The sequence below is a fragment of the Tympanuchus pallidicinctus genome, unplaced genomic scaffold (assembly GCF_026119805.1).
Source record: "Tympanuchus pallidicinctus isolate F22 unplaced genomic scaffold, pur_lepc_1.0 scaffold6, whole genome shotgun sequence".
Lineage (NCBI taxonomy): Eukaryota > Metazoa > Chordata > Aves > Galliformes > Phasianidae > Tympanuchus > Tympanuchus pallidicinctus.
In genome coordinates, this window is record NW_026294780.1 from 15,196,756 (window position 1) to 15,223,978 (window position 27,223).

At 45.1% G+C, this 27,223-nt stretch overlaps 1 protein-coding gene across 3 annotated transcripts in view; it reads right to left on the reverse strand.

Annotated features, from left to right (window-relative positions):
- Positions 1 to 21,820, reverse strand: part of IRS2 (insulin receptor substrate 2) — a 29,601-nt gene extending 7,781 nt beyond the window's left edge. The window contains exons 1-2 of one of the 3 annotated variants that reach the window (XM_052705845.1): positions 18,323 to 21,820; positions 11,925 to 17,039 (exon numbers count right to left, since the gene is read on the reverse strand). In XM_052705845.1, coding sequence (XP_052561805.1) covers positions 17,014 to 17,039; positions 18,323 to 21,764 — 3,468 coding nt within the window. In that variant the 5' untranslated portion in view covers positions 21,765 to 21,820 and the 3' untranslated portion in view covers positions 11,925 to 17,013. Of the gene's footprint in view, positions 1 to 11,924; positions 17,081 to 18,322 lie in introns of those variants that run through there. The other 2 variants (XM_052705846.1, XM_052705847.1) reach the window with 2 other exon arrangements.
- Between the last annotated feature and the right edge of the window lie 5,403 nt (positions 21,821 to 27,223).

Genomic DNA, 27,223 nt, shown 5'->3' on the forward strand with positions numbered 1-27,223 from the left:
AATCATACCTCTTAATTTTGGACCTACAGACATTGTATAGTATTAAACAAGTTCATATAGATGTGATTTAGACCCATAATTACGAATAAAAGTAATTAAACAAAAAAAAACCCAAACCAAACCAAAACAAACCGTTAACATAGTACTATCTGAAATTTGTTCAGTTATTCTCTCTCTTGCAACTTGAGTATACAACTGCTTAAAAATGTTAAATGAAATAAAAAAAAAAAAAAAAGAAAATCTTCTCTGAGCAAACAAAACATTAGAAAAAAAGTTTAGTCCTTTTCAGCTTCCACTGGCAAGTTTGTAAGAGGGACTCAGATAGAAAGAAGCAGATGTGGAAACTACGTAGGAAATTTGCTACTAAAAAGAACAGTTTGTGGAGGTCAGCCAAAGAGCCACTCTGCAGTTCACCAGTATAGGATTTAGCCATCATGGAAAAAGGAGTCATGTTCTTGTTTGATAACCGTTGCCAGTGACTGTAACTGCCTCCCACCTCACAAACCATCACGCTGTTCCTTTATCAATGCAGATGTAAAACCAGAATACTGGAAACAAAGCTTCAATTAGGTTGTTGGCTTGATTTTTTTATAGCTTCTTCGGCCACATCAAAGAGAGAGTGCAGCTCTTCCCAGGAAAAAAAACAAAACTGATGGCAATGAGTAAGTTCTAGCAGCATCATTTTGAATATAAAGTGAGGCTGGAAGCTTCTTATTAGAGATGATTTTTGCAAAACAACATGCTCACCACCTTAAAATATTGGTAGGACAAGGAAGGACGGGATTGGTGATTAATGCACTGGACTACCTACCAAGCCCATCTTAAGAGATGCGACAGATAAGCATGTCTACGTCTTACAGCGCACACTAGATGATATTCATCTCAGCTAACTACTGGCATCCCCAGTGCATACCTCTACACCTCTGACCTACTCCCTCTGTGAAGAGCTAGAACGACTCGTTCCTTATAGTTTAGGAGAAGAAACAGGCAATTCTAAGCAGCATTTCACCTGGTTTATTTCAGACTAAGCTCAGATGAGTAAGAGTTATGAAAATTTTTCCAAGTCTTTGAGGTGCATGATTTTGTATTCATTTTACAAGCAAAGACCAAATCCTCTTCTATACCGATCAGTAGTCATTAGCTAGGGCAACAATGTCTTACAGGAAAGACCCTTCATAACTAGAGCTTGATATTCTCACACATCAAAATGCTGTTGGCATTGGTAGACCTCACTCATGCAAGCAACGGTGAGAAAAAGAAAGATGAAGTGGACTTCAGGCTAGAGTCACTAGCAAGAACATGACTGACATTTCAAACACCAGCAGTCAACATTGAATTCTGACCGCTTCTTCTAAGCCACTGGGTTACCTCCATAACTAAACACACAATGGTAAAGTGTTCTCAAAGACAGAAAAGTATACTTTTTTTCTCCCTCGCTTGGGAGAAAAAGCAATCTTTTCCAGTGATTAAATTGAAGAATTATTCATATTAAATATTTAAATATTCATGGGAACAGGGATAAGGACTCACACAAATTGTGGGAAGTTGTGTTCACTCTCTCTTTCCACTACAACAGATATCTAATTATTCTATTAAAGCAGCTTCAGTAAGAAAGAATGAGAGCACTCTACTGAAGAATATATGGCTAAGATGTGCTAAGGACTATGGGAGTGGGGAAAGAGAAACGTGATTTTTTCTGCTAGAAAGGTACAGGATGCAGGTCAATGGTGGAAGAGTACTATAGCCACTTAAACATTATAGCTAGGGGAACATAAATACTTCTTTCAGGCCCTCCCCTTATCACTGAGGAAAGGGCTCAGGCATCTAGCATCAAAAGAGATTTCTAATGTACCAAATCAGCATGGAGACTAGGGCATTCTTCCATCCTAGAGGAATACATTTTATCTTTCAGTGGCATGCTTTAAAACAAAAAGCAGCCTTCAGTTTTCACAGTCAACTGTCTGGCTGCTTTGCAAACTGACTTTGGGACTGCTTACCAAGCAGACAAACACATTTCTGCACATCACCTGGACTTTAAATTCTCTATATGGTTACACATTAAAACTAGCTGCTGCAGCTCTGAGACTTTCTTGTGTTCAGGGAGATGATGCTTCTCACTAAGAGATAGTTTGGAAGGGAAGAAATGAAGAAAAAGAAAGTAAGGAAAAGGCTAACAGGAACAACTCCACATGTATGGTATGACAGTCCTGTCCCTCCCATCTTCACTTGTCACACTCTCATTTAGAACTTTGAGCATCTGATGGGAATAGGAAAACGTTTTAAGAGATAGTTTTCAATTTTTGACAAGGTTTTTCTAGAAATCTTTTAGAAACCTTCAACAATGTTCTCAATGTTGTCACTGTGAATTAGTTAATAACAAAGAAACAAGAGAAAAATGAAGGCAGGCAAGAATCTGCAGACTTAGCAGAGAAAAGAAACATCCACAGGTGTCCAGTGCTTTTCAACAAAGCTCACTACTTCATTTTTACCCATTTACTTCAAGTCCTCTTTTAAGGACAAAAATAATAATAATCAAAAGGCCAGAAGCAAAAGAATTATTCCCTTTTAACACAATTTCCCAGGGGGCTTTCAATATTTGACACACAGATAGTGCCTCTAATTTGTTTGCTAACCAATCTTTTCTCAGAAGGTTTATATGAAGATTTTTTTTTCTGGATTTTTTTTTTTTTTTTTTTTTAAATGACATTTGTTCTGTTCATATGTTGAAAGAGTTGTTTTTTATCCCCATGAGATCAGATAAGAATCAGGTAAGAATCTTTCTCAGTGAAAGAAAAGTGAGCCAATGTGTTTTAGTGGATGCTACAAAGTAAGAACAGTTTGCTTTCTCAATTTTATATCTTCCAAAGTATCATTATGAATATCGTTTAGTAACTACATATTTTAATTCAGCTATTAATCTTGTTGCATATAATGTCACTCCTGCTTTTTTAAAACTATGTCTCTAGTAGCGCAGAGTTATTAATACAGTAGCACGAATCGGGTTAAGCCCTTAACCATTTTCCTTTATTAACTCCATCTGAACAGTAATTGAAGCGTTCATATACAAAAGTGTGCATATTAAAAAAAAAAAAAGATATATGCCCATTAATAAAGCCAACGTCTTCTTATTTAAAGGCTGTGTCCTTCTGTAAACTGGCTTCTGTATTTCTCTTGTGCTAAGGCACTGTACAAGCACACAAGCACAGCATAATTTCCTACTCACTGAGAACAAAATCTAAAAAAGTGAAATCTAGTAAAAGGTAAATTTCACTCAGACTTCAACAGCTTGCTTGTGGCACCAAGTTACAAGTGATAGTCTGGTCCAGTATGTTGTCAGAGCCACATAACAACGCAGACACAAGGGAACTACATCCTTCTGTGAACAAGCCTTAAAATTTGCTCAGCCTCTGAAATAATTCTGAAGATGACTGTAGGAAATACATGCTTATTTTATTGTGGATAAAAAACTTTTTTTTTTTTTTTTTTCTTCTGACAAATGACATGGGATTTGGGACACAGCTCCTGCCCAGAACCAAAAGAACCAAAAGAAAAGGTTAAGCAAATACTTTGTAATACCTCCACAGAGAATGATCAAAGCATCTTACCCTTTTCTCAGGTACACATAGGCCATGATCATCTTTCAAGATAATGTTTATCAAAGCAGTTCTAGCAATCCCATTAGAGACAACAAGCTGAGCTCTCACTAACATCCTTAGACAGTAGGCTTGCAGCCAACATACACACCTGGCACACTGGTTACTGTCCTACACTGGGACTCACAAATTTAGCGAGGTGCTTAGACCCTCACCCTTTAGATTCCTTATTTACATACTAGATTTATCCTCCCGTGCATTAACATTCCTGAGAAATGCCTAGAAAAATTAAAAGCACTTCTATGATGCATTTATAAAGCTAGCTTTTAAAACAAACAAGGGTACCTGTAGCTTCCTTTACAATGTGGTGCTCTGAAGATAATCTCTAGATGAATTAGCATTTATTTCTAAAGCTGATATGAATTGTAATGCATATGGAAGCAAATGTTATGTTAGGATATAAAAGGAAAGAATGTATATTCATCACATGGGCATCATAACCATCATCCACATATCACATTTGGAGGATAACTGCTACTTTGTTTGATAGAAAAGGCAAAAAGCTCAGTAAACTGTTTAGAAAAGTATTTTTTGTTTAAATTTATCTCCTGAGAAGACCAGTTTAAAAACTGGAACTCAGCCATAAAATAACTTGCGAAAGCAACAACTACATAGAACAGCCTCCTCAGTCCTACTCATATTTTGCTTTCTTTCTCACTCAAAAAGCACAGATTGTACAGAATAAATGAGATTGTTCCCAGCTCCTCTGCATGCACCCTGAATCCTCCCTAACTTTCCTGCAGAAATAAAGTGAAGCAAGCCTGGATTCATTTGGTCTGAAGGACCAAATAACAGACGCTAAAGTTTCACTTTCAAGAAAGGTAGTTAAAGAAATGCAGAATGCCAAGTTTCACCTACCCTAAGGAACAAGTAAGAATGAGACAGACAATGAATCCCAGCTTCAAAAACAGCATGTACTTGTGTTGTTTCTCCATAGCGAGACCTGGAGTACAAAATGTTACTTCTCCCAAGAAAAGAACATTTGTTTAAATATAAGAAATATTATGTTCTCAAACCACAGTGTGCTTTCCCAGCACTCTTCTCCAAACTTCAGAGACTGAAAAAGAGACAAAAAATAGGTATCAATCATGTCCTGTACTGCTGACTGCAGAGCACGAGGCTCTTTCTCCTGTAATTACAAGAGCTCTTAGAACATATTTGCATAAAGCTGTACTTGGCTGTCTCAAGAGCTCTGTTTCTTCCTTATCTCACAGGTGCTCTCACACATGCATCTTTGCTTCCTTTTGTTTAATGTTTCACTGATATGTTGCTACATAAATACGCTTATAAGCAACCATTGATGCATAATTTTCTCTTCATTTTTTTAAAGTTTTCTTAAGGTTTGCCAGTATCCTGTATAGCATTTTGAAAAATACATTCTACTTAGAGCAATTAATCTGACCATGTGACCATGTAATGAGACCAGTATCTGTATGACATTATCAGGACTTTTTCTATACAGCAAGAAGACTGAAACCCATCTTCATCACTTCATGAACCACACTTGAAAGTTTGGCTCTAGACCTACCAATGCTCAGAGAATTTCCCTAGACTTCAGTGGGTGTTTCCAGCACAGAGAGCTGGAGTATTTTCTCCCATTGCCAGCATCCTAACCTTCTAAATCTGTTTAGGACATCTCACATAGGTGTTGTGAGCACTTCAGGATGTCAAATTCATGATCTGGAACCTCCTGGAGAATACTATGCAGTAGATAAGACTTTGTAAAAGCTAAGATATTGTCATAGAAATACTCTCTGCAGAAAGACTGCAGAAGAAACACTTTGCAAAACAAGTATTTTCCCTGATATGCCTGTAGCTTTAAAGCACAAGTTTGTTTCCAAGTTCTAAGGAGGTGATATCATTGCATATTTAATGTATTGTGATTGAGACCAGGAAATGCATTGAAAAGTGTTCAGTCAACAGTGCAGCAGCTGCATAGCTAGAGAAAACACAAATCCCTTTTAATTTCACATTTACTGAACACACACAATGCATCATAAACTACCATAGAGAGCAAGGCCAGGCCAGGCAGGACTGCTTAGCTGTACCAGTGGATGCACATATGAATATCAGTCTTGTTTTCAAGTTCTTTTGTTTTAAATAGCAAATTTGACAACACTAAACCACAGCCTCCAGAAGTTACATGCCTCTTTTATGCTAAGTGTGTAGGCTCCCTCTATAATCAGGGAAGGCCAAAGGTTTGTATCAATTATGAAGACTGGCCTTGACCTGCCTTTTCAGTATACCTTAAAGGTTCACATATCTATCTTTTCAGTAATTACTAATGGAAGCTTGAACCTCATTTTAAGAGGACTTTTTAATTATGCTTCTAACAATTTGCTAATGAGATGTCTACAGATGGAGTCCAAACCTCTTAGATTTACATGTAGTGAAAAAACATGACTAGATGAAGAAAGCACCCCATATGGAGAAACAAAACAGGAATACTGACACTCGGTTCCTACTGGAGACACTCGCACTGGAAACCTTCAACACTGGATGAACTGAGCAGCTTCATTCTGAACACATGTATTAAGGCCCCTAAGATTTCGTCACAGAATCACTGAACTGCTTGGGTTGGAAGAGACCTTTTAAAGCTCACCCAGCACCTCCTCATGCTGTGGGCAGGGCTGCCCCCCCACCAGCTCAGGCTACTCAGTGCCCCATCCAACCCGGCCTTGAGCACCTCCAGGGATGGGGCACCAAAGCTTCTATGGGCCCACGAAGTGAAGAATTTGAGATACTGTGATAACCCTGTGGCCTCAGACAAAGATATTTCTGCCTATTAACGATACTTTTGGATCCATCAGGAGACCAGAAACACAAAATCCCACAAAACACATTAGGAAACAAATGGTTAAATTGCCTCCTTTGGAATATGCTCCCTCACCTTTCAAATAGTCCTACCCAGCCTATGCTAAACAATCCAACTGAAACTTTTCTGTAGCAAACACAAGATGTCTGTTTACAAACAGAAAAACCAACCAATCAACCTGAGGCACAACTCTACCACTGTCTCCCAGTTTGATTCTCAACCTCCCCAGTAGTCATCGGAAAAGTCCCTAAATCAAAAAGCCAGATTGAATCGATGTTTAAGATAAAAGACCACAGGAACACTTCCCCATACAGTAAATACAAGACTTCAACACGTTCACTCAGGTGAGAAAAACATTTCCATAAAACACGTACAAAATAAACCCAGCATGAACAGCCTTTAAATGAGTGGCTCTTCCATAGAGCTTTACAAATTACCACCCATGGACTAATTCAGAACTGTCAGCTTACTCTGTATCAGAGATTCTTAATTCCAGCAGCTATTTTTAATTAAAGTACACTGAAAAAAAATTAATTGAAGTAATTAATTATTGTGATTTCAGAAAGATATGATGTGGTTAAAAAGGGTCCAAAAAGGGATCTAAAACAATTCAGGAGAAAGGAAAGAAATGGTTGCAAGCTTCCCTATTAATATCTGATAGCCACTATAAAAAAACTTTGAAACCTCTGTCAAAATAAGATTAAAAATTACCACTTCATAGAGGCAGAAATTTAAAAGTAGGTGCCACCATGTAGTTCAGGCCAAATATCCATGCTGTAAAAGAAAAGCTCCACTAAGATCTGATCCAACATAGAAACAGCAATTGGACTTCAAAGATACACGGCAGTGCTGTTCCATTCCCACACTCGGTGTCATAGCCACATAGCACAGGGTTATCCCAAGTACCATTCTGGGTTCCATGTATTCCCAGTGTTTTTTCCTTAACTAAACCACAGAATTTGGACAAGCATCCCCTGCTCCTGGATTAACTGAAAATCAAACATAATTATTTTCAGCACTGTGCTAGTCTTTGTTTTTTAAACTGATGACAAACAGTTTTCTGTGAATCAAACACACTGCATTTCCTGCTTCCTAGCAAGAATTAGCTTTGCTTGTGTTTTACATAAGTAACGAGTTAACACCTTCTTTGACACATATCACAATGTGAGTTGTTTCTTAGAGCACAGAAGGAAAATGAAAGCTTTACTCAGGTACACACAGACTGCTATACTAATCTGAGGATGATAAAGCCACTTCACCAATGAGCAAAACAATGATTTTACATAATTAAAAAACAGTGATAAACGATTATAAAGAAGGACTTATTTGCCTACTACTCTGCCACCCTCAGTAGAGCTTGCTGGAGGCTTGCCTACTGAGTGCAATGAATAAGAGTTGGCTGCTCAGGCAGCTATCAGCACAGTGCTTGGGAAAATGCCTCCAAAAGACCAGTTGAAAATCGGTGTTTGGTAAAGGGAATGGGATTGAAACCAAACAAACAGGAAATACTGAACAAAGAAATGTTTCTCAATGCTCACATCATCAGAGCTAAGATACCTAAGGACACAATGTGTATACTTCATTCCACTTGGGATGTAGAGTCCAAATTTTTGTCCTACACACGAAACCTCTAAAGAGCTCAGTGTTTCTCTTTCAACTTCAGCAAGTAGAGAACTGCTGAAGGCATGACATTTCTCTAAGTGCACTCAGACCCATAACTCCCATCTGCTGGGGGTCTAAGTCCTAGGAACACACCTTAAAATCACACCTACACTTCAATTAAGGAAACAGCAAGCTGCAATATAGTTATGTAGAAATTGTGAGTAAAAAAAAAAAAAAAAAAAAAATCAATGCAGGTATGTCCTTTGGCAAATTAAAAATAAGCAAAACACAAGCCTGAATGAATAAAAAAAGTCATTCAAATATCTCTATAAGTGGTTTTAAAATTGTATGGCTAGAGATAATTTATGAGTACAAAGAAGAAAAGTACTTGCTGAGGAGTGTGAAGAGTATAAAGTGTTGCATTCCTTTCTCTTACTATGGTGACAGAGCATCCACATAGTCAGGAAGGCAAGTCAAATCTTGCCAGGTTCTTGACAGATGCAGCAGACATGGGGGATAACTTCTCTTGCAAAACACTCTCTCAGTTGACTTTTCATAACCATTGCATCAAACAGCAGCATGGTACCTTTCTGTTTGTGCCCACTGCCACTGGATCTGTTGCTGAGCACCACCAAAAACAGCCTGGCTCTACCCACTTGCCACTTGCTCTTTAGATATTTAAAAGCATTGGTAAGATCCCCCCACTCCACAGCCTTCTCTTCTCCAGGCTGAAAAGCCCCAGGTCTCTCAGCCTTTCTTTATAAGGGAGATATTCCAGTTCCCTCACCATGATCCCTGTAGCCCCGATAATAAAACAGTAAAAAACAACAGATATACTATTCTAATGTTACCAGCTCTTACATTTCATTAAGTTTCCTGTCACTTGAATATTTGCACTAATGGGGAAAAAAAAAACTAAAGAGGACTTGGTCTAGAAATCATTTACAGTGCTGAAATACACTGGTGCATTTATATCTGGAAATCATCCTATTGGCTAACATTCAAGAACTGATTACTACCAAATTATTTATTTAGAACCCATACAATCTACTATTTATTTAGATTACACCAGTTACTGTTGAAGGTTTATCTTCTCAAACAAACATCTTGTCTTTTACAGATTAAAACAGAGAAGTATGACAAATTATATTTTTGTAGAACTCCAAAAGAAAGCAGTAGCATTCTAGCACTTATTTGTGCAAGCAAGAATCTCTCTCTGATGTTTGTGAGGGGAACTGCTGGAATATTGGGTTTATAAGGTCATTAGTACTCCCATTTTATGTTTACAGCCAACTCCCTGAAGCTTTATGTGCTTCACAATCATACATTTATCCCTTATGCCTCTTTGCATACTCATTTCCTGTAACTATTGTTAAAGTCATGAACACGAATTCCATGACCACTATGGAGCCAATTATGTACCCCTGCACTGCTTTACCAGTTTGATTCCAATTCTAAATATAAATGCTCATAGTTTTATTAGATCAAGACTAATTAGTTGTAAATAATGCTCATAATAAAGTAATTTTTGCAGTTCACAAACAATTTGAATACTTATCATCATCACAAGTTTTTATCAAGAGCTCTTGATTATTACAACAGAAGCATAACTTCTCTTATTATTATGTAGAAGAGACAGTATTATTACAATTAATGCTTCATTGATTTTTGGCAGAAATAATTGCTTAGGAATTAAATCTTCATTGCAAAAGATGCAGTCCAGCCTCTTATAAATATTTCCAAATGATATTATGACACAATTGAGAGAAACTACCATACAGATGAATTTCACCTCCACCTTTCAGATCCAAATCTCAGAACCCCCTTGCAAAGAAATCCTTTTCTGGTATGACCTAAAGGGGTTTGTGTCAATTCTACTCCTGCTTCCTATAAATAATGCTAAAATGTAGCACTAGTAGTTGTTAGGAATAACTTTGTATAGTGTCAGTTACTCCATGTGAAAGCCAAGCCTAACTTTCCCACAGAAGATGTTCACAGGAATGTTTCATTCAATCAAGACTGTAACTTGCAGGGAGGAAAAGATCATATCCAAAAGAAAAATCTTCCAATTCCTCATTCCGGACATTAGCCTGACAGCGTTTGCCAATTTAAAGGGTTAAACTGGACATAAAGAACCCTCTTTAACATCATTTTTAAATAATAAGCTGCCAGGGAAGACACAAGACAATGGGTAAATGTAAAGTTGCTTAGATCTAATTTCACTGACAGGATTTTCCCACTGCTACTGGAAAGATTTAATGATTCATCTTTGACTTCAGAGAAGCCGAGTCCTCACCTCAAGTCTTGCTTACAGCATTATTCTTCATCTACTTGAAACTGCCTGTGAAATTGAGCCAAAGGGAACGGCGAGCTTCATACCTTGCACTCATCACCAGAGCACGTTTCAAACACATTTTTTAAAGCATCACTTCAAAAAGCTTAGAAGACTTTCCACTGTGTTCTGTTGTTTCTAATAAACTTCTGCTGTTGGTGGTAGTGGCAAGTTCCTGGCTTGGCATTGCACTCAAGCCCCAGTGCCTCCATTTCTGACCCCTTCAAACAAAAACAAGCTGCTCAACAATGTCTAATCCGTGCGTCATGTAATCCTGCTTAATACTCTACAAACTCTGGGTAATATTTGGGTAGTTTTTAAATTTAGCAAAGAACATCCTGGCCTACTTCAAAGACACCCTCGCCTTGGGTAGCGTCCGCGAGGAACGTCACCCATGTGCGTTTCAAATCAGAACGGCAACCTAACGTAAACACACAAGTGAAGGAAAGACAAATTAAGAGATCCCGGCCTAGTGACATAATAACAACATTTAACACTAGCAGGCAGACGACAGAAAAATGAATGCATTATGCAACCGCGGCACACACCATTCATAAACAGCTAAAGGCAGCCTCCGAGCAGCGCAGTGCTGAGCCCCTCACCAGCACCCCACAGCCCTGATGGCTAAATCACACACGTGCTCCTACCATCTGCACTGAGCTGTGGAATAGGAAGTCGGGTGTCACTCCAGCAGAGAAACAGAAAATCCCTTCTTTGAGGCACCCTTTGCTTTCTACAATGTAATTATCTCAGAAGCGTCTCACACCACGAAAGCTTCTGAAGAAGGCTAAATTAAATGCCACAATAATTCTTGCGTATACACCCAAACGTCCTTCCTAAGATCTTTCAGAGCCTGGCTGAAGGACAAATGTGCTCCTGTTTTGTTGAGGCTGTCAGGCAGACAGTCTCCCGTCATTAGCCTTTTGTCAACAGCGATGCTGGGGTAGATTACGAGCGCAGAGCCTGTCGTGGCAGGTGCATGGCCCTGGGGCTGCCATCTGCCAGGAAGGAAGTGTTCTCCTCTAGGATGCTGAAGAGATTGACAAAATGTAAACAAAACACTGAATCACTACTAATCTATGGCTACTACGATCCTCTTCCGCAACGTAGATGTTACGATCAGAGGAGGGGCTTAGTCTGGCGGTTCAGTTTTTCAGTCAGCAAACCAGTGACAGAAATAGTTGAGATAAAGGCACTCTAGAGCTGGTTTTTTTATTTTATTTTTTATTTTTAAATATATTGTGAGAATAGCCAAGATAAGCAAACCCAGGTTTGACAGAAAACAAACTCAGTGCCAAAAAGATGCATTACTTCTCCACTTGCAGCTTCTAGTGCGTTTCTTTACAATACGTATTGCCCTCCACTGTGTGTATGCAAAAAAAATGCTTTTTGTTATTATTTTCCTACACCTCTGCATAACTCAGGACTGTCACTGCTGATAAATAATTGATTATTTGAAAAGAGAAACAGATAATTTGAAAATATGGAAAAGTGGGCCAATAACAGAACTCAAAATATTGTCTTTTTTTTTTTTTTTTTTTTTTAATAGACTTCCAATTGAATCCCTCACATTTAGAGCAAATATTTATGCTGAACAATGCTAGTTTTGCTTTGACTGGTGTTGCAGGTCTGTGCTTCACTGCAGCTGCCAGACAGTAGCACCCCTCCAAGGCACACCACTTACCAGAGGAGTCCCAGCAACAACACCTGTTCCTCAGGAGAGCTGCCCATAGCGCCTAATAGAGATGATGCTCCTCTGTTGTCCTTTAGGAAGGCTCAGGTGTTACTGTCTGACTTAGCGCTCTAACACTGAAGTGCCTTGTTTTAAGTTACCTTCTGTAAAGGTGCAAATAACCTTTATGGGTTTTTTTCTGGTTTTTGTCTAAGTTTTCAGCCCAGCTAACAATGCCTAAGCCTCAAGTATAAATACAACCCTGAAACTACGAGATTCATCCAATGTAAAGGAGTGTGGAAACAACAAATGTGATCTAAACCAGTAACCCAGGTTTCTTCTACAGCTCACAGAGGTGCAGCCAGGTGGAGGGAAAATTCATGCTGCTTTCTAGTAGGTGTCTACATAAGGTTTGGAGGAGCACTCCTCTGGAGGAGCTCTGTTTACTTCAGCTGATTCTAGAGGACCAGGAGATACACACGGTCAGGCTCCAGAGAAAAACACCAGGGAGAAAACAAAAAAAAAAAGTCGTCCTTTGGACAGGCTCCAGGAGGAAAAGCTGTCTTTTCAGCAATTGGCAGCAAGGAACTATTCAGCTGAACTTGGCTCTTCAGGACTGCCACTCTTGACCCCCTTCATGTACACACACCAACTTTAAAAACAACTGTGCTCCAGACAACGCACACACAAGCAAAATGCATCTGAACTCCGAGGTCAGTGCACTATCTCTAAAAATGAATGGATGCTACTGATTTCCACATGCATACAGCTCACTTTTAAGCAAACACTCAAAAAAATAACAAAAAGAACTGTGAAACCCTCAACATCGCACACCCTTATGGATCAAATAAGCCACTATACTTGCATTTTACTTTTATTAAACACATTTTGCTAACAATGTTAAAACTCCACAAACTGCTACAGTATACCACAACTAATACATAACACACGTAGACATAAAGAAAACAAGCAGACAACCACTTTAACAGCATACTACACCCTCAACAAATAATAATAATAATAATAAAAAAAAAAACAACAACAAGCTATGGCTACTTATGTTTATTACTTTGAAAATAAACATATTAACTGTGCTTTCTAAGTGCTTTACTGCAAATCTGATACAAAGAGAAAAATGCCTGAATGTGTCTATGTTGCCATTGAACTGACAAATAGGGAGGAAAGTTACATTACATACACTAATGATAGCATCATTTTTGTGTAGATGCTTGAACTTTGAAACCACTTCAGCATTCCAGTATAATTACTGCTATTTAAAAATGCCAGTAAATCAAGTGTAAAAATCCCATGCTATTCCCTCCTTATTAGAGAAAAAAAACAACCAATACACAACAGCAACAAACAAACCAAAGATCGCCATATAAAACAAGTCCTAATGCCCTTTCTGTTCAAACACTCCTTTATGCATTTTGGTTACAAGGGAACGTTAGTTTCTGTAGCTATCTTGAAAGAAATCAAGTAATCAGAAGCAATCACCAACCTAAGCATTTCCTCTGCCTTGAGCAATGACTGTACCGGTGCATTTTAGAACAAACTCACCATTCAACTCTGTCTATAACAATTTATCTTAAATGACTCAAAGCAACCATGACATTCCTAACAAGAACAGTATAGCTAAATGTAATTTAGAGTATAAAGCAGAATAGAAGTCTAACACGTTACAAGTTTAAATATTCTATCTGCTTGTAAAAAGCTGCCATCCACATAATCAACAGAATTTAAAATATCAAAGGCTTCATTTAATCTCAGATAGCTTCAGTTTACATTCTGTTCCACAAATGGCGCTGCTGGCTTCAGGCTTTGCCATTTTGGTGTGGTTACCTGTAAAATGCAATCTGAGAGACAAAAAGTGCTTTCATAGAGGCAGTAAAAGACAACCTCAAATGTTTAATTCTAAGCAGTAAAATCCAACTATGTGAGTTGTTAAAAGTTCTTTCACGTGTTAATTATGATGTTCTTAAGGAACTTATCAGCAAGGGAAAATACTATGCTTACAACTAATTTACTCAAAGATGATTTTTAAAGGATGTACGGGTTGCTAACACAACACACAGTTCTTTCAATCCTTTTAAGAAGTCATTTTAAAAAAAAATGAATACAAGTTTTGGAAATGAGACAATTAAACATTCTCACGCTGCTCTCAGAATCAAAACTTTATGGCAGTTGGCATACTAGAATGGAAAAAAAAATTAATAATTCATTGTGCAAAGATATCTGAAGAAAAAAAAAAGGAAACAAGGGTTATGTTTGAAATAATCTGAAATGCCATTAGAAAGACACAGGGAGAGAGTTCTTGAGATAGGCTTTTTATTTGGTTTAGATGCAATCACAAAACCCTCACAAAAGTAAGAACTAATTAACAAGGGGGAGGTTCATTATTATCAAAAATCACCTTATTACGATCTTCAGTAGATGCATTACAGATGATTACTTTAAATTAAGACAACAAAACTAACACAGGAAGTAAACAATCCTCAGTTGTTGTTGATGGTGGTGCTTTTTTTGCACCATTATACATAATATCTGTTCAGTTTTAAAAAATTAGTCCAAATACTATAAGCATTTAAAAGTTACAGAGCATTTTGTTAAGAGAAGACAAAAATGAATTATAACACACCCAAGTCCAGTGTTTTCAATTAAGCAGAACTCCCAATTACACAGTCACTAACCTTAATGGGAATTTTACTTCAAATTCCAGGATTACAACAAAAGGTAAAATCTTTACCCCACTGAAACTGAGACAAAACTCCCACTTTACTTCAACAGAGTTAAGATTCAGCATTAAAAAGTTACCTCATTTTTGACTGTTACTTGCTATAAATACACTGGAATAAATAATTGACACTATATGAGAAAAAGACTGCAAATGTCTCTCTAAACAATAAAACCATACACAGGGCATATATTTCTTTAAGCGAAAAAGCAGTCAGAATATCAGAACGAAAGGCTAGCTAATTATCCACATCCAACAAGAGCTTTAACTGACCAGTAAAACCATTATTTTATTTACAAATTGGAAGAAAGCAAGCATTTCTCAGATTCTTAAGTATGCGCACAGTTTCAGAGTACAGTAAAACTAAATGCACTGATGATTTCAAGCAACCTTTTGATTTCTCTGTTGTCACAGCCATTGTGGTGGCACAAGCTCGCCCTTGTCTTGAGAGGACAACATGGAAAGAGATCCCAGAAACTATAGCAGAGGTCAGGTACTGGCAGCAGAAAAAAGCTACGTGTGAAAACCAACCACCTTCAAATAACACAGACAATTTCCTGCAAAGCATTTATCCACGTGAAAATACATTGATTGCTACAGAGCTTAAGAAGAATTCAAATTGATTTTTTCCATGTATCTTACACTAATTTACTATTAAAGTAATTATAAAAAGCTTGTTTGTATATCCTGTATCTGACTTGTTCGCTTGCTCCAATTATTAAGCACACATGGATCCTCCACTGTCTTAAGAACTCCATAGAAAAATCCCTCTTCTGTTTGAAAAGGCAAAGCCTACCATTCAGATACACAAAAACAAAATTTGAAAATAGTGCAAACAGCTCAGTAAACAATGCTGATTACATGTGATGTAAGAGATCTCTCATGCAAACCATTATTTTACTAAAATAGATTCTCTCAAATCTACCTGAATTACTGCTGTGTTAAAATAACAGTTTACTCTTGCTTTTGCTCAAATATAGTCTCCTTTAAATTGTCTCTATATTTCTCTGCAGAATATGGAAGTCTTAGCAATCTCCCAAGCCACAGCTTTCAGAATTCAAATACACAACACTAAGTGATCATTTTAACAGTGGCAGAAGCAGCTCTGCAAACAAACTCCAGTGTTAAAACCTAATGAAAACCAAAAGAGAAACCTGGAAATTTGCACAAGTGGATCCCATATACACCAGGAAGAAACTTGTCAGGGTATTTCCACAAACCCCTGCTACAGCTTTTCCTGCTCTCCTGCCACAAACACAGCTCACATGAAGCCCTGGGTTTAACATACAACCCAGAGCGCTCTGACTGATGCTTGTGCAGCTTTTTTCTTACCGCCCTCACTTCATATTGGCTACAGCAATCCCAGAGTAGAGCAACTGCGCAGCAGGCAGACACATTTTCCAGAGAAACAGGAGGGTGGAAGGAGAGCTTTGCCTCCTACGTGGAGATTAAACCTCAGCGAGTTTACCCAGAGCACTTCTGGATGAGGTCTACGTTTATGAGCTTAAAGGAAATAGGGAAAATAAATACACATACAGATTAAATATTAAAGTCTGTCTATAACCACGCTTTGATAAATATACAATAGAATTAAATCCTCTCCTCAGTACGTTATGTACCAAATTGACGTGGCCATGTTTCTGGCATTACCCCTTTGTTTACTTTGCAGGAAGACAGTAGTCAGTCCCCAGCTCAGCTGCCCCACTCCCGCTCCCAACCCGGCCGATGGGAGCTCTGCCATACACGCCAGGTTTTCTCTGTCACTGCCTCCCACAGCCCTCCCCTTGTTTTCCCCCTCTGCCTTGGGGTCAGCAGTTTGGAGACTGTTGTGGAAATAGTTGTTTCCCAACAACAGTTTGGTTTGCACTTAGGGCCATAGGTGGTCTAGAAAACCCGTTATTTCTGTGAAAATCAGTTTGCAAAGAAACACACACAATAGCTTGTGTGTCCTAGGCTGTGAATTCAAAGCTGGCCTTGTACAGGGCAACGCAACCCATACGTGCAGCATCTGCACCGCTTCAGGTCACGACATACGAATCCCGAAAATGACCCCAGCAAAAACAAAAGCAACCGCCAAATAACACTCTGCCCTCAGCCCTTCAAGTCATTCAGAATAAGCGTGCATCCTTTAAAACTTTGCCATCTCATTCAACAATCCTCTCGCGTTAATTAGGTTCAACGCTTGCTCTGCCAGCGCTGGAGCTCTCATCTTTTCCATCTTCCTGTACTTCCTATCAAAAGAGAAAATATTTTCTTCTTCAAAATCAACTGGCTAGGAAGAAAACAGAAGGAAAAACATTGCAAGCGTGGCTCTTACAGACTGTCACTTTTCGCACATAATTGATGACCTCTGTCAGCAGCACGGATGCAGAAGCAACACGTATTTACCTCCAAGCAACCGCTTCTGCGCACTATGTCGTTTCACCCAGCCAGCCCATAAACATCTATTACAGCTCTATATGCATACAGGTTTAAAGTACCGTGTCTTGAATAAATGCAACAGCAAAGAGAATCCCTACAGTGCCTCATCATTAACTTTTAATCCTTGACAGATTGGCTGTTCTGGGCCCTCCCCAGCCAGCATTCACTTGTGTACGAATTCCCGCTTGTTAGGAAGAGGCGGGTTGCTATTTGGGGGGGGGGGGGAGGAGAGCAGGAAGGGAAGGGTGTCCTTTGTTCTTCCCTTTTTAAGAAAAAAAAGAGCAGGAAAACCAGCACCTCAACAAAGGAACAGCTACAGAATTAAAACATGCATTCTCCCTCGGCCCTCGTTTCACATTTTGTTGGCTTGCTTTTGTCATTGAACACAGAACGTTGGTGCCCCGATACCCTCCCATCACTCCCGGAGGCGAGCCCAGCCGCCATGGGGCGCGCTCCAAGCAAGATGCACAATGCCACATGGGGCAGCCTGGGTGCACAGCAACTGCTGGACATACGGGGAGAATTTTTTGGTTTTGTTTTTAATTTAACATTCACCATGATTCAGTGTTAAACTTTTGCAAGAGATAAGAGATATCAAAATTTAGATATTCAAAATAACCCTTCTAATTTTGTTATGATTGACCTTCTTAGCCTGAGTGCCAGGGATTTTTCTGTAATCTCCTGTCCTCACCCCAACTCGATCATTTTACATTGTTAAATAATATTTAGAAGCTGTATTAACACGAATTATTTTGGCCACGTTTTCCAAACACTTTCTGAAATCTTACATGAGAAAACTCTGAAGTATAACCCAACCATGGCAACAACGTAAACATCAGCTTCTTTGGGGTATCCCGAAGTAAACACTCATAGCAGCCCAGAAGAATTTAAACACAAAGGAATATCCCCAAAGTAAACTTTTCCCTCATACAAAGAGGCAGCAAGCTCCTTCAAGACTGGTGATTACAGCATGCATTTAGGAAAGGAGACTTTAAAGAAAGAGCGATGAGAGAGCGCTCTCTGCCACAAAACCCAGTCCCACTGTGAGGAATAAACCCACTCCAGCCAAGCACCATTTGGTGTAGCTACTCACCTTTCACAGCGCTTGCTTCTTTCAGGTTGTGAGACAGAAAGTCTATGCTGGCGTAGGCGCTCATCTCCACTCCATTGACACCTCCGTTCAGGACATGTCTGGCTTTCGACCTGGCTTTGTCACAGCCTGCCAGGCTGCCGTCTACCAAGTCGACGGCGATGTAGTTGAGGCCATTCTGGAAGCCAGCCGAGGTCTCCCGGCACATAGGGCTGCTGCCCTGCTCCTCCTCCAGGCCTTCGCTTTTCCTGAGGGACACGTTCTCCACAGAGGCTGAGTTGTGCCTTTTGGGGTTGTGTGCAAAAGAGGGGGACACGGGGGTCACAGTGGTGGTGGAGGAGAAAGTTTCCGAGCTGTGCCTCCTGCGCCCCTGGGGGTCAGCCCGGATGACCTTGGCCCCACGGTTGGGGTCTGGGGGTGGGCTGGAAAGAATGAAGGCCTCCACCCCAGAGAGGGTGAGCCTCTTCACCCCGGCCGTTGGGCTGGTGACCCGGGCACTTTCTGGCTTCTGAACGATGGGTTGGGGTGGGGTAGTGGCCATGCCGAAGGTCATCTCAGTATAATCTCCGCTGTCGGATGGGCTGGACAGACAGGCCACCCCCCCAGCCGCCTTCATGTAGCGCCCATCAGGCTGGCTGGTGCTGGAGGAAGAGCCAGGCGAGAGTGCTTCCAAAGAGCCCACCGAGACCGTGCCTGACTGGGAGGGTGATTGTGAGCTGAAGTCGATGTTCATGTAGTCGGAGAGAGGGGAGCGCCTCTGCCCTGTGCCCGAGCCCAGGGAAGAGGCTGGGCTGTCGGTGGGCAGCGAGGGGGGAGAATAGACAGCGGCATCCCCAAAGTCAATGTTGATGTATTCCCCGGGGCTCTTGGGCTCGGGAGGCAAGGGGTGCTCGTTCATGCTGGGCAGCATCGTCCGCAAGGTCTCCAGAGACAGGCGGCTGGGCCGGACGGCCCTCTGGCACCGCTGGCTGAGGAAGCCCTCAGTCCGGCTGTGCCGCAGGGGCGAAGGCACCGTGTGGCTGGAGGGGGCAAAGGTGCCGGCTGGGGACGGAGCCACTCCGCACATTGCCTCCTCAGGGATCATCCTGCCCGGAGAGTTCATGAACACGTACTGGTCGCTGTCCTTAGCCAGGCCCTGGCTCTTGTAGGAGCGGGGCAGGGAGCTGTAAGAGTAGCAGCCGGGTTTGAGGGGCTCACCAGCCCCGTGCCCCGCGGGGACGAAGAAGAAGTCCGGGGGGGTGAGGGAGGGAGCCTGGGACCCCTGATGGGGGTCCCGAGGGGACATATTGATGTAGTCGCCGTTGCTCAGCCTCCCATCCGAACTCTCCATGGACAGCTTGGAGCCGCACCACATCCTCATGTAGCCGCTGTCGTCGGGGGAACTTTCCCCTGGCGAGCTGGTCTTGTAGCTGCTCCCGTTGCCGGGGGAGCCGCCTCCCACCCCCGCTCGGGGCTGCAGAATCTGCTTGGGGGCCGACACGCTGGTGGGGCTCATGGGCATGTAGTCATCGCCACCCCGCCCCCCCCGACCAAGGGCCGCGGCCACGCCGGGGGTCATAGGCATGTAGCCATCATCATCTCCGCCCCCGCCTCCGCCTCCCCCCCCTGCCGGCGGCCCCAGGTTGGTACTGCTGCTGCCGGAGCTGCGGTGAGAACCGATCTCGATGTCCCCGTAGTCCTCGGGGTAGGGGGTGTAGGTGACTTTGGGGGAAGCCCCGGCCGGGCAGGAGGGGAAGAGGCGGCCGGCGCTGCCGGCGAAGGTGGCCCGCATTAGCGTGTACTCGTCCAGGGAGGCGGAGGAGACCTGCGGCGGGGCGGGCCGTTGCCGGCACGGGGTGGTCAGCGAGTAGGTCCGCTTGCGGTGGCCCCGGTCAACCTCGGGGCAAGGCCGGTAGCAGAGACGGCCGCTCGGGGGCCGCTCCATCGCCATGTAGCCATACAGGTCGGTGCCGCCGCCGGAGTCCCGCACCGGGGGGGTCTCGGCCACCGATTCCGGCGTGTTGCTGCGGTTGCTGGCGGTGGAGGAGGAGGAGAAGGGCCGCGGGTCGCCGCCCGGGCTGGAGCCGTACTCGTCGAATGACATGAAGCCCGCGTCGCTGGGCGAGCCGGACACCGAGGCGCTGCCGCTGGACGGGCGCTGCGGGTGATGCGGGTGGGCCGGCTCGGAGCCCAGGCCGCTGCTGGAGGAGAGACTGACGGGGCTAGTGGCGGAGGGGGGCGAGTGGGAGGCGGGCATGGACATGGAACGGCTGCTTTGCAGCCCGCCCCCGGCCAGCACCGGCAGCAGCTTCCCCGCCGGCCGCCCTCCGCCGCCGCTCAGCGTGTGCGAGCGGCTGAGTGGGGTCCGCACGGGGCCGGGGCTCATGGGGCTGCCGGCAGCCGAGCCCACCCGGCAGCCGTCGCCCTCGCTGGCCGTCCGCACCCGGCACGGCGCGGCCCTGCTGCCGGCGGCCAGGCTGTCGGTGCGGGAGCGGCGGAGCAGGCCGGTCTGGCTGGGCGGCAGGTTGACCAGGTGGTGGTGCCGGCGGCCCGGCACGGTGATGGGGTGCGTGGCCGAGGGGCCGCCGCCTCCGGCCGCCCCCCCGGAGGAAGAGGACGACGACGACTGGCTCTTGCTGCGGGGCCGGAACTCGGACAGCTCCTTTAGAGCCTTCATAGCCTCCAGGATGGTCTCGTGGATGTTCTGGGCCACCACCGAGTCGTCCGCCTGCATCCACAGCTCGCCGGGCCCGGTGGCGGCCGAACGGCCCACCTCAATGAAGAAGAAGCTGTCCGAGTGGCCGCAGCGGCGGATGTTCATCAGCTGCAGCGTGACCGAGGGCAGCTCGCAGTTGAGGCGCACGAAGCCGATGGTGCGGGCCGAGAGGCAGAGGCGGTGCACGCCGGTGAGGTTCTTGCTCTGCCCCAAGCCCTTGGGCTTCAGTGTCACCTGCCAGACCTCCCGGTAGGCGGCGGCGGCCGGCGTCACCAGCCCGTAGTCGGACTCCTCGCCGGCGGCCAGCGCGGCGAAGGGCGAAGGCAGGGGGCGGTGCGGGGAGCCGGCGGCCGCCTTGCCCTCGCTCAGCAGGTCGGTGAGGGCGCGGTACCAGCCCTCCTGCTCCTGCTCGTTCTCGGCCGCCACGGCGAAGTACTCGTCCTTGGTGTAGAGGGCGATGAGGTACTTGTGCTTGGCGTCCGCCCGCTTGTTGATGTTGAGGCACGAGTCCAGCGCGATCACCCGCTTGGGCGCCCCGGACTTGTTCCTCCATTTCTTCTCGCTCTCGTAGTACTCCAGCCGGGCACCCCCCGCCTCCTCCCCGCCGCCGCCCGGGCCGCGCAGCACGAAGAAGCGCTTGTGGCCGTGCTTCTGCTTGCGCAGGTAGCCGCACTTCCTCACGCCGCGGTTGTTGTTGTTGTTGTTCAGATTGGGGCCGGGCGGCAGCCCCGGCGCCGCGGGGCTCGCCATCCCCCGGCCGTGCGCTGCCGACGCCGAGCGGGGCTGGGGTTGAGCGGCTCCGCCGCGGGGAGAGCGCGGCCGCCCGGGCTCCTCAGCCGCGCCGGGGCCGGCTCTAAGCAGCGGGCGCTGCCGGCGGCCGCCCGGCGTCGTGCCCGCCTCGGCTCCCGGCGGCGGCGCCCGGCCGGTGCTGCTGCTGCCGCGGCGGCTGCTGCCTGTGCCGGCGGGAGCGTGGCAGTGAGTAACGCATCGCGCACCGAGTGCCCCAACTAAAGAGCAAAACAACACGTGACCGCCGAGTTACCGAGGCGCTCGCACACCGAGACGGGGCGGGACAACGCCGCCGCCGCTCTCGCCCCGCATTGGCCGCCACGCCGCTCGAAGGACGGCTCTATCCGCCAATCAGGCGACGGGGCGGGCCCTGAGGCGCGAGGCGGCAAGCTACCATTGGCCTTCCGGCGCCTCGCCTACCCCCGCCCACGGCCCCCGGCTCCCCTCAGGCGCTGCCCCGCCCCGCCCCGCCTCCCCGGAGCGTGCCTGCGGCGCGAGAACAAACGCGCCCGGCGAGCTCGCGCGCGAGGCGGCCGTTGGGGCCGTTGGCGGGGCGGCAGCGGGATGTAGGGCGCGCGGGGCGCCGCTGCCGATGGGGGTGGCTGCGGCGAGCGGTTGCTGAGGCTGCGTTGTAGGCTGAGCCTCTCCCGGCGCAGCCCTCTGCCGCCACCGGGTTCCCCCCCGCAGCGGAGCTTCCGGGCGTGTGCGCGCGGTCCCCCCTCACACTCGCGCTGACGTGCGTCAGCCCTCCCCACGCACGCACGCAGCGCCCACGCTCGCAGTCCCTCCACCTGGCGGGCGCGCATCCCACCCCCGCCGCTATGTGCGTGCGGCGGGGAGAGATGCACAAAGCAGTTCTTCCGTTGAGGCGGGGGTCACGCGTGCCGCCTCCCTTCCCACCTCCCCTCTACACACCTCACCCCGCGCGGCCCCCTGGGGGCCTCCCGTTGATGCGCCGGGATCAATGGGCTCCTTTCTCCTCCCGAAGGAGGAACGGCGGGAGGGGGCCCCGAGGGGGGCAGACCCGAGGGGTCTGATGCATATGTCCGGGGGGAGGAGGAATGTGGGGGTTACGGCCGTCGCAAAGAGAGAAAAAGACGAAAATAAAGGACAAAAAAATGAGGGAAGTGCTGCTAGGGAGGTGCTCCTCGCTCTCCCTCCCGCCCGCTGCCCGGGTCATCGTAACCCGGTTAGAAATCAACAGCAGAACGGGGAGGGCTGGGGAAGACCACTGCCTTCGTCATATGGGGAGCGCTGGCATTTACGTATGAGGTGGTAGTCACCTGCTTCTATTGGCGGTTTTTGTGTGTGTGTTTTTGTTTGTTTTTTTTTTTGTTTTTTAAGAAAGGGAACGGGAGAGAAAAGCAACCTCCTCGGAACGAGAAGGGGTGCTGTGGGGCAGCTCCCCAGTGCCGGCAGTGCCTGCCCGTCTGCTGCCCTTGCTGGACTCCGCGTTGGGAAAATGGGAGGAATAGGGAATGGTAAATGCGGATGATACGTTCTGATTGCATAACAGATCTCAAGATCCGCATGAAAAATCAGGAATTGTCGCTTTTCTACCTAGAGCTGCACTAAGTCTACTTGAAGACTTAAGGGGAGCGAAGTTAGGTGAGCAACTGCTGCCCCTCCGAACAGTCTGGGCACACACACTGACAGGAGTCATCTGTCTGGAAACCCCTAGCAAATTTGGAAAGATTTTCCCAAGAGCTTATGAAATATGCTCGGTGACCTTGAGCACACATTCCTGGATCTGACATATTAGAGAAGATGAATATTCATTCGCCTCAATGATATTTTCATACATGTTACTCATTACTATACGGTCAATAAACATTTTGATATAGTGATTCGCAGCAGAACTAAGCACACAATTTGTACGACAGGCATTAAGACAGACTCGAATTCAAGATTGATTTCTATATTGACATTGGTATAAAGAGTATCTGTAGCATTTAATTTTTAGCAGTGGCTGATGAGTAACAAGCCAGTATTTTTTCTTTTTTTTTTTTTCTTTTTTTTCTTCTTTTTTTTTAACATATAACTTTGGTACAGAGCACAGCATTTGATACCGAGGTTTGCATAAACTTCAGGTAAAAAACAAAAAGAAAAAACACACCTATTGTTTCACAACCAGCTCCCTAGAATGAGTGCCCCTAGTTTACATAGTTGATCTACATCCCAACTATACACCTTCCGGAAACATTTCCCAGTCCTTTCAGTTTAATTATGGCATCTTTAATTAAAATAAATGGACTAATGCCACTACTCCATCCCACTTCTCTGCTGCAGTTCACTGTTTCTACAAGCTGGCATGTCTTATGCTTCCACTATTGCAATGCATCGTGTTAGCAGCCCAGCTTTGATTTCTGTGGGCTTTCAGCGAGGCAGGCTGTGAGTCGGAATGGCCAAAGATTAGCACTTGTTCTCCCGTGCCACCAAGTTGTGCAGAACACAGGGGTGGACAAATAGGGACAGTAGTATCTTCAAGTAATTGCAATAGATTTGCCAGAGGATATTTGCTCAAATAATCTCCAAGGGATAATTCCATCATGATGAAAGAAAAAAAAAAAGATCTTGTTTTACCTCTCCTATTCCTTTTTGCCTGTCATATCTTCCTGCCCCATCTCTATTTCACCACATTTATCTTGTAGCTTGAGGTCTCTGCTGGGGATGCTTTGCCAGTATATGAAGTACACCAACAAAATAGTGCTCAGATTCACATCTTTGAACTGCTAAACTTTGCTTTTGCCAGCATACCGTGTTCCAGCCATTTCCTTTTTCATCCAAGAAAAATAAGCTGTGCTGGGTAATGGTTGAACATCAGAACAGACTATCCGTGGTAGGGGCCTTTGCCTACAGTTACATCAGCCATCAAGTGGTGCCTCCTTTCACCCTAAGCTGGCAGAAACATGGCAAGGGAAGAGCAGCCTTTGCTCATGGAAGGGGTGAAGTTCAGTTTAGATACAGCAAACAGAGTTTGGCCAGCACAGAGCCTTACTGATTTCATGCTACCACTCTTCAAGTATTTGGAGGTCCTACATGCCAAAAGAATGCATGTGATCCTTTCACATATTTACAAATGTGCTTAGACTCATGTTACTGAGCTATACGGATGGATAACAAACAGTGATCAGCAACACCGTGGTCTGCAAGCCATGAACCTCCCAAATGAGTTTTGCTTGGGAAGACTGCCAGAATGTTCAGCATTACCTGCACCTGGTCAGATAAAAGTATTACCTCTGGGGACACGCAACTGTTTTCAGGTGCATGTGGAAGCTTGATTCTACAAGCCCAGCACAAGCAGGTTCCATCTTTAATTTTTTCTCACACTAGGGGGATTGGAGATCCAGGTGCTATGAGTATGTTGCTATGTTTAGGTATTGCCCCCAAATCACAGGCAGGTTACCCAAAGCTATCGGAGAAGCCGAGTGCATGAGTTGGCTGGATTTCAGAATTTGTCACGTGCTTCAGAAATACAGTTTTGTTTGTTCTTAGCCTAAATCTAATTTTGAAATACTTTTCAATCTGAGAATAAGGAGTAAGAATTGAAAGGGATGTGCCTGATGTTTGGCTTGGCCGTTGCCTTCTACCTGCTGCCAGGATCACAGAGCTGATGGTAGTCAAGCCATGGGAAAAGCACAGAGAAAGATTATGTGCGTCAGCAACACTTTCTTGTACTATCAGGAGTACACTTATCTGTTCCAACAAAATAGAGTGATTTATATTTTGATGTCCTTGAACTTCCACATAAACAGGTGAAGTCAGTTTATTCCCTTGTACATTTGTTTGCATACTTGCGATACAGTGTCATTCTGGTTATACATTTCATAACCTTACTGTATGAGGACATGAACTCTCAGCAGCGTCTTCCTCCCTAACCTTTCTCAGCTCCTTTGAGCGCTAATGGGCCGTGACAGCTCCTGCCCATGCGGGGTCCATGGTGCTGGGGGGAAGGGAGGGGAGGAGCAGCTATCCCTCTGATAGCTTTAGGGAGCTGCTTGTTGATGCTGCTTCTTGGCTGGTGTCAGCTGCAGGTGTGTGTTATGCCTCTGTAACAGGAGCAGCTCAGAGGGGTATAATCTTCTTATTCCACAAACTGCCACAAGCACAAGTGATGTTTGCTCAGACGTTCTAACATGGGATGGGGAAATGCACAGGGAAATCTGCCACACACCCAGTTTCCAGTTCATTATTTTCTGTATTTTCCTATCCATCTCACAATTTATGCCCCCGGTAGGGAGTTCAGACCACCACACTCCGGACCCTCTGGGAGAGAGCACTGGGAACAGCGGCAGGGGGAGCCCACGCGGCCTGCGCACGGAGGCGATTCTCCTCGGGACGGTTACATCAAGACACGCTGCCGCGGGAGCACAGGCAGCGGGCAGCTCGTCCCGGGGGCAGCACGGGCCTCGAGCTCGGCCCCGCTGTCCGGCAACGCGCATGCGGAAAGAAGGGGTGAGGCGCGCTCCCGCGCCCGGTACGCGATTGCGCTTCCCCAAGTGGGCTCCCCACGGTGGCGCTCCGGTGCTGCCCCCGTCCGGCCGTGGTTGGAGCCCGTGCTGCTGTTGCACGAGTGAGAGCGTAAACAAATACGTAGCGCTCCTTGGAAACAACGTCCTTTCAAATTTTCTTTTTGAAGAGATTTTGTAACGTCCCGCTCTGAGCTGCAGGGATAGCCAAGATCTAGGGTCTTTCAGGGCCTTCCTGTTCAAAAAGAGGCTGATGTTAGAATTCAGTAGAATTCAGTATTTCTTTGATGCAGTGTTTACAGAATATTCGTTGAGGCCTTTTTGCCCAAGCACAACATGACTCCAACAGAAGTCGGGTTTTGTTTTCTTTTTCTTTTTTTTTCTTTCTCTTTTCATTATTTTTTTCTGGTCTGCTTTTTCAGGCTATTCCTTCCCAAGAGGCTCCTGTGTGAAAGCCCATTGCTTGCCCCCTTCCCCAGCAGGTCCCTCCAGCATCCATCTGTTTGCCTCTTACTGCCTTTGGAGGCTGTTCTACAGCCAAACAATCCTCAGCATTCAGCGCCCCCCTCTACCCTACTGCTCCATTGACTGTCTCTCTTTGTTTCAGATCTGCCTTAGGTAGTAATTCTTTCTTTTTCCTCTTTTTTTTTTCTTCCTCTTTTTTAAAAAAATTATTTTGTTGGTTTTATTTTTGTGTTTGTTTGTTTGTTTGTTTGAACTTCAGAAGGGAACCCAACATCCTCAGTTATTTATCTTGACTCTGGGATAATTCAAAGAGCAGGGGTTATGCAGTCCTGGGCCAGATTGTCGAGGGATTTTTATAGAGGCCCCATCACTGGAGCATTTGAAGCTAGGCAAATATTTACCAGGAGTGACACAAGTACAGTCATCCTGACTCAGGGCAGTGTGATACCTGCGTGATCTCATGTTTACTTCCAGTCCTGTTTTATT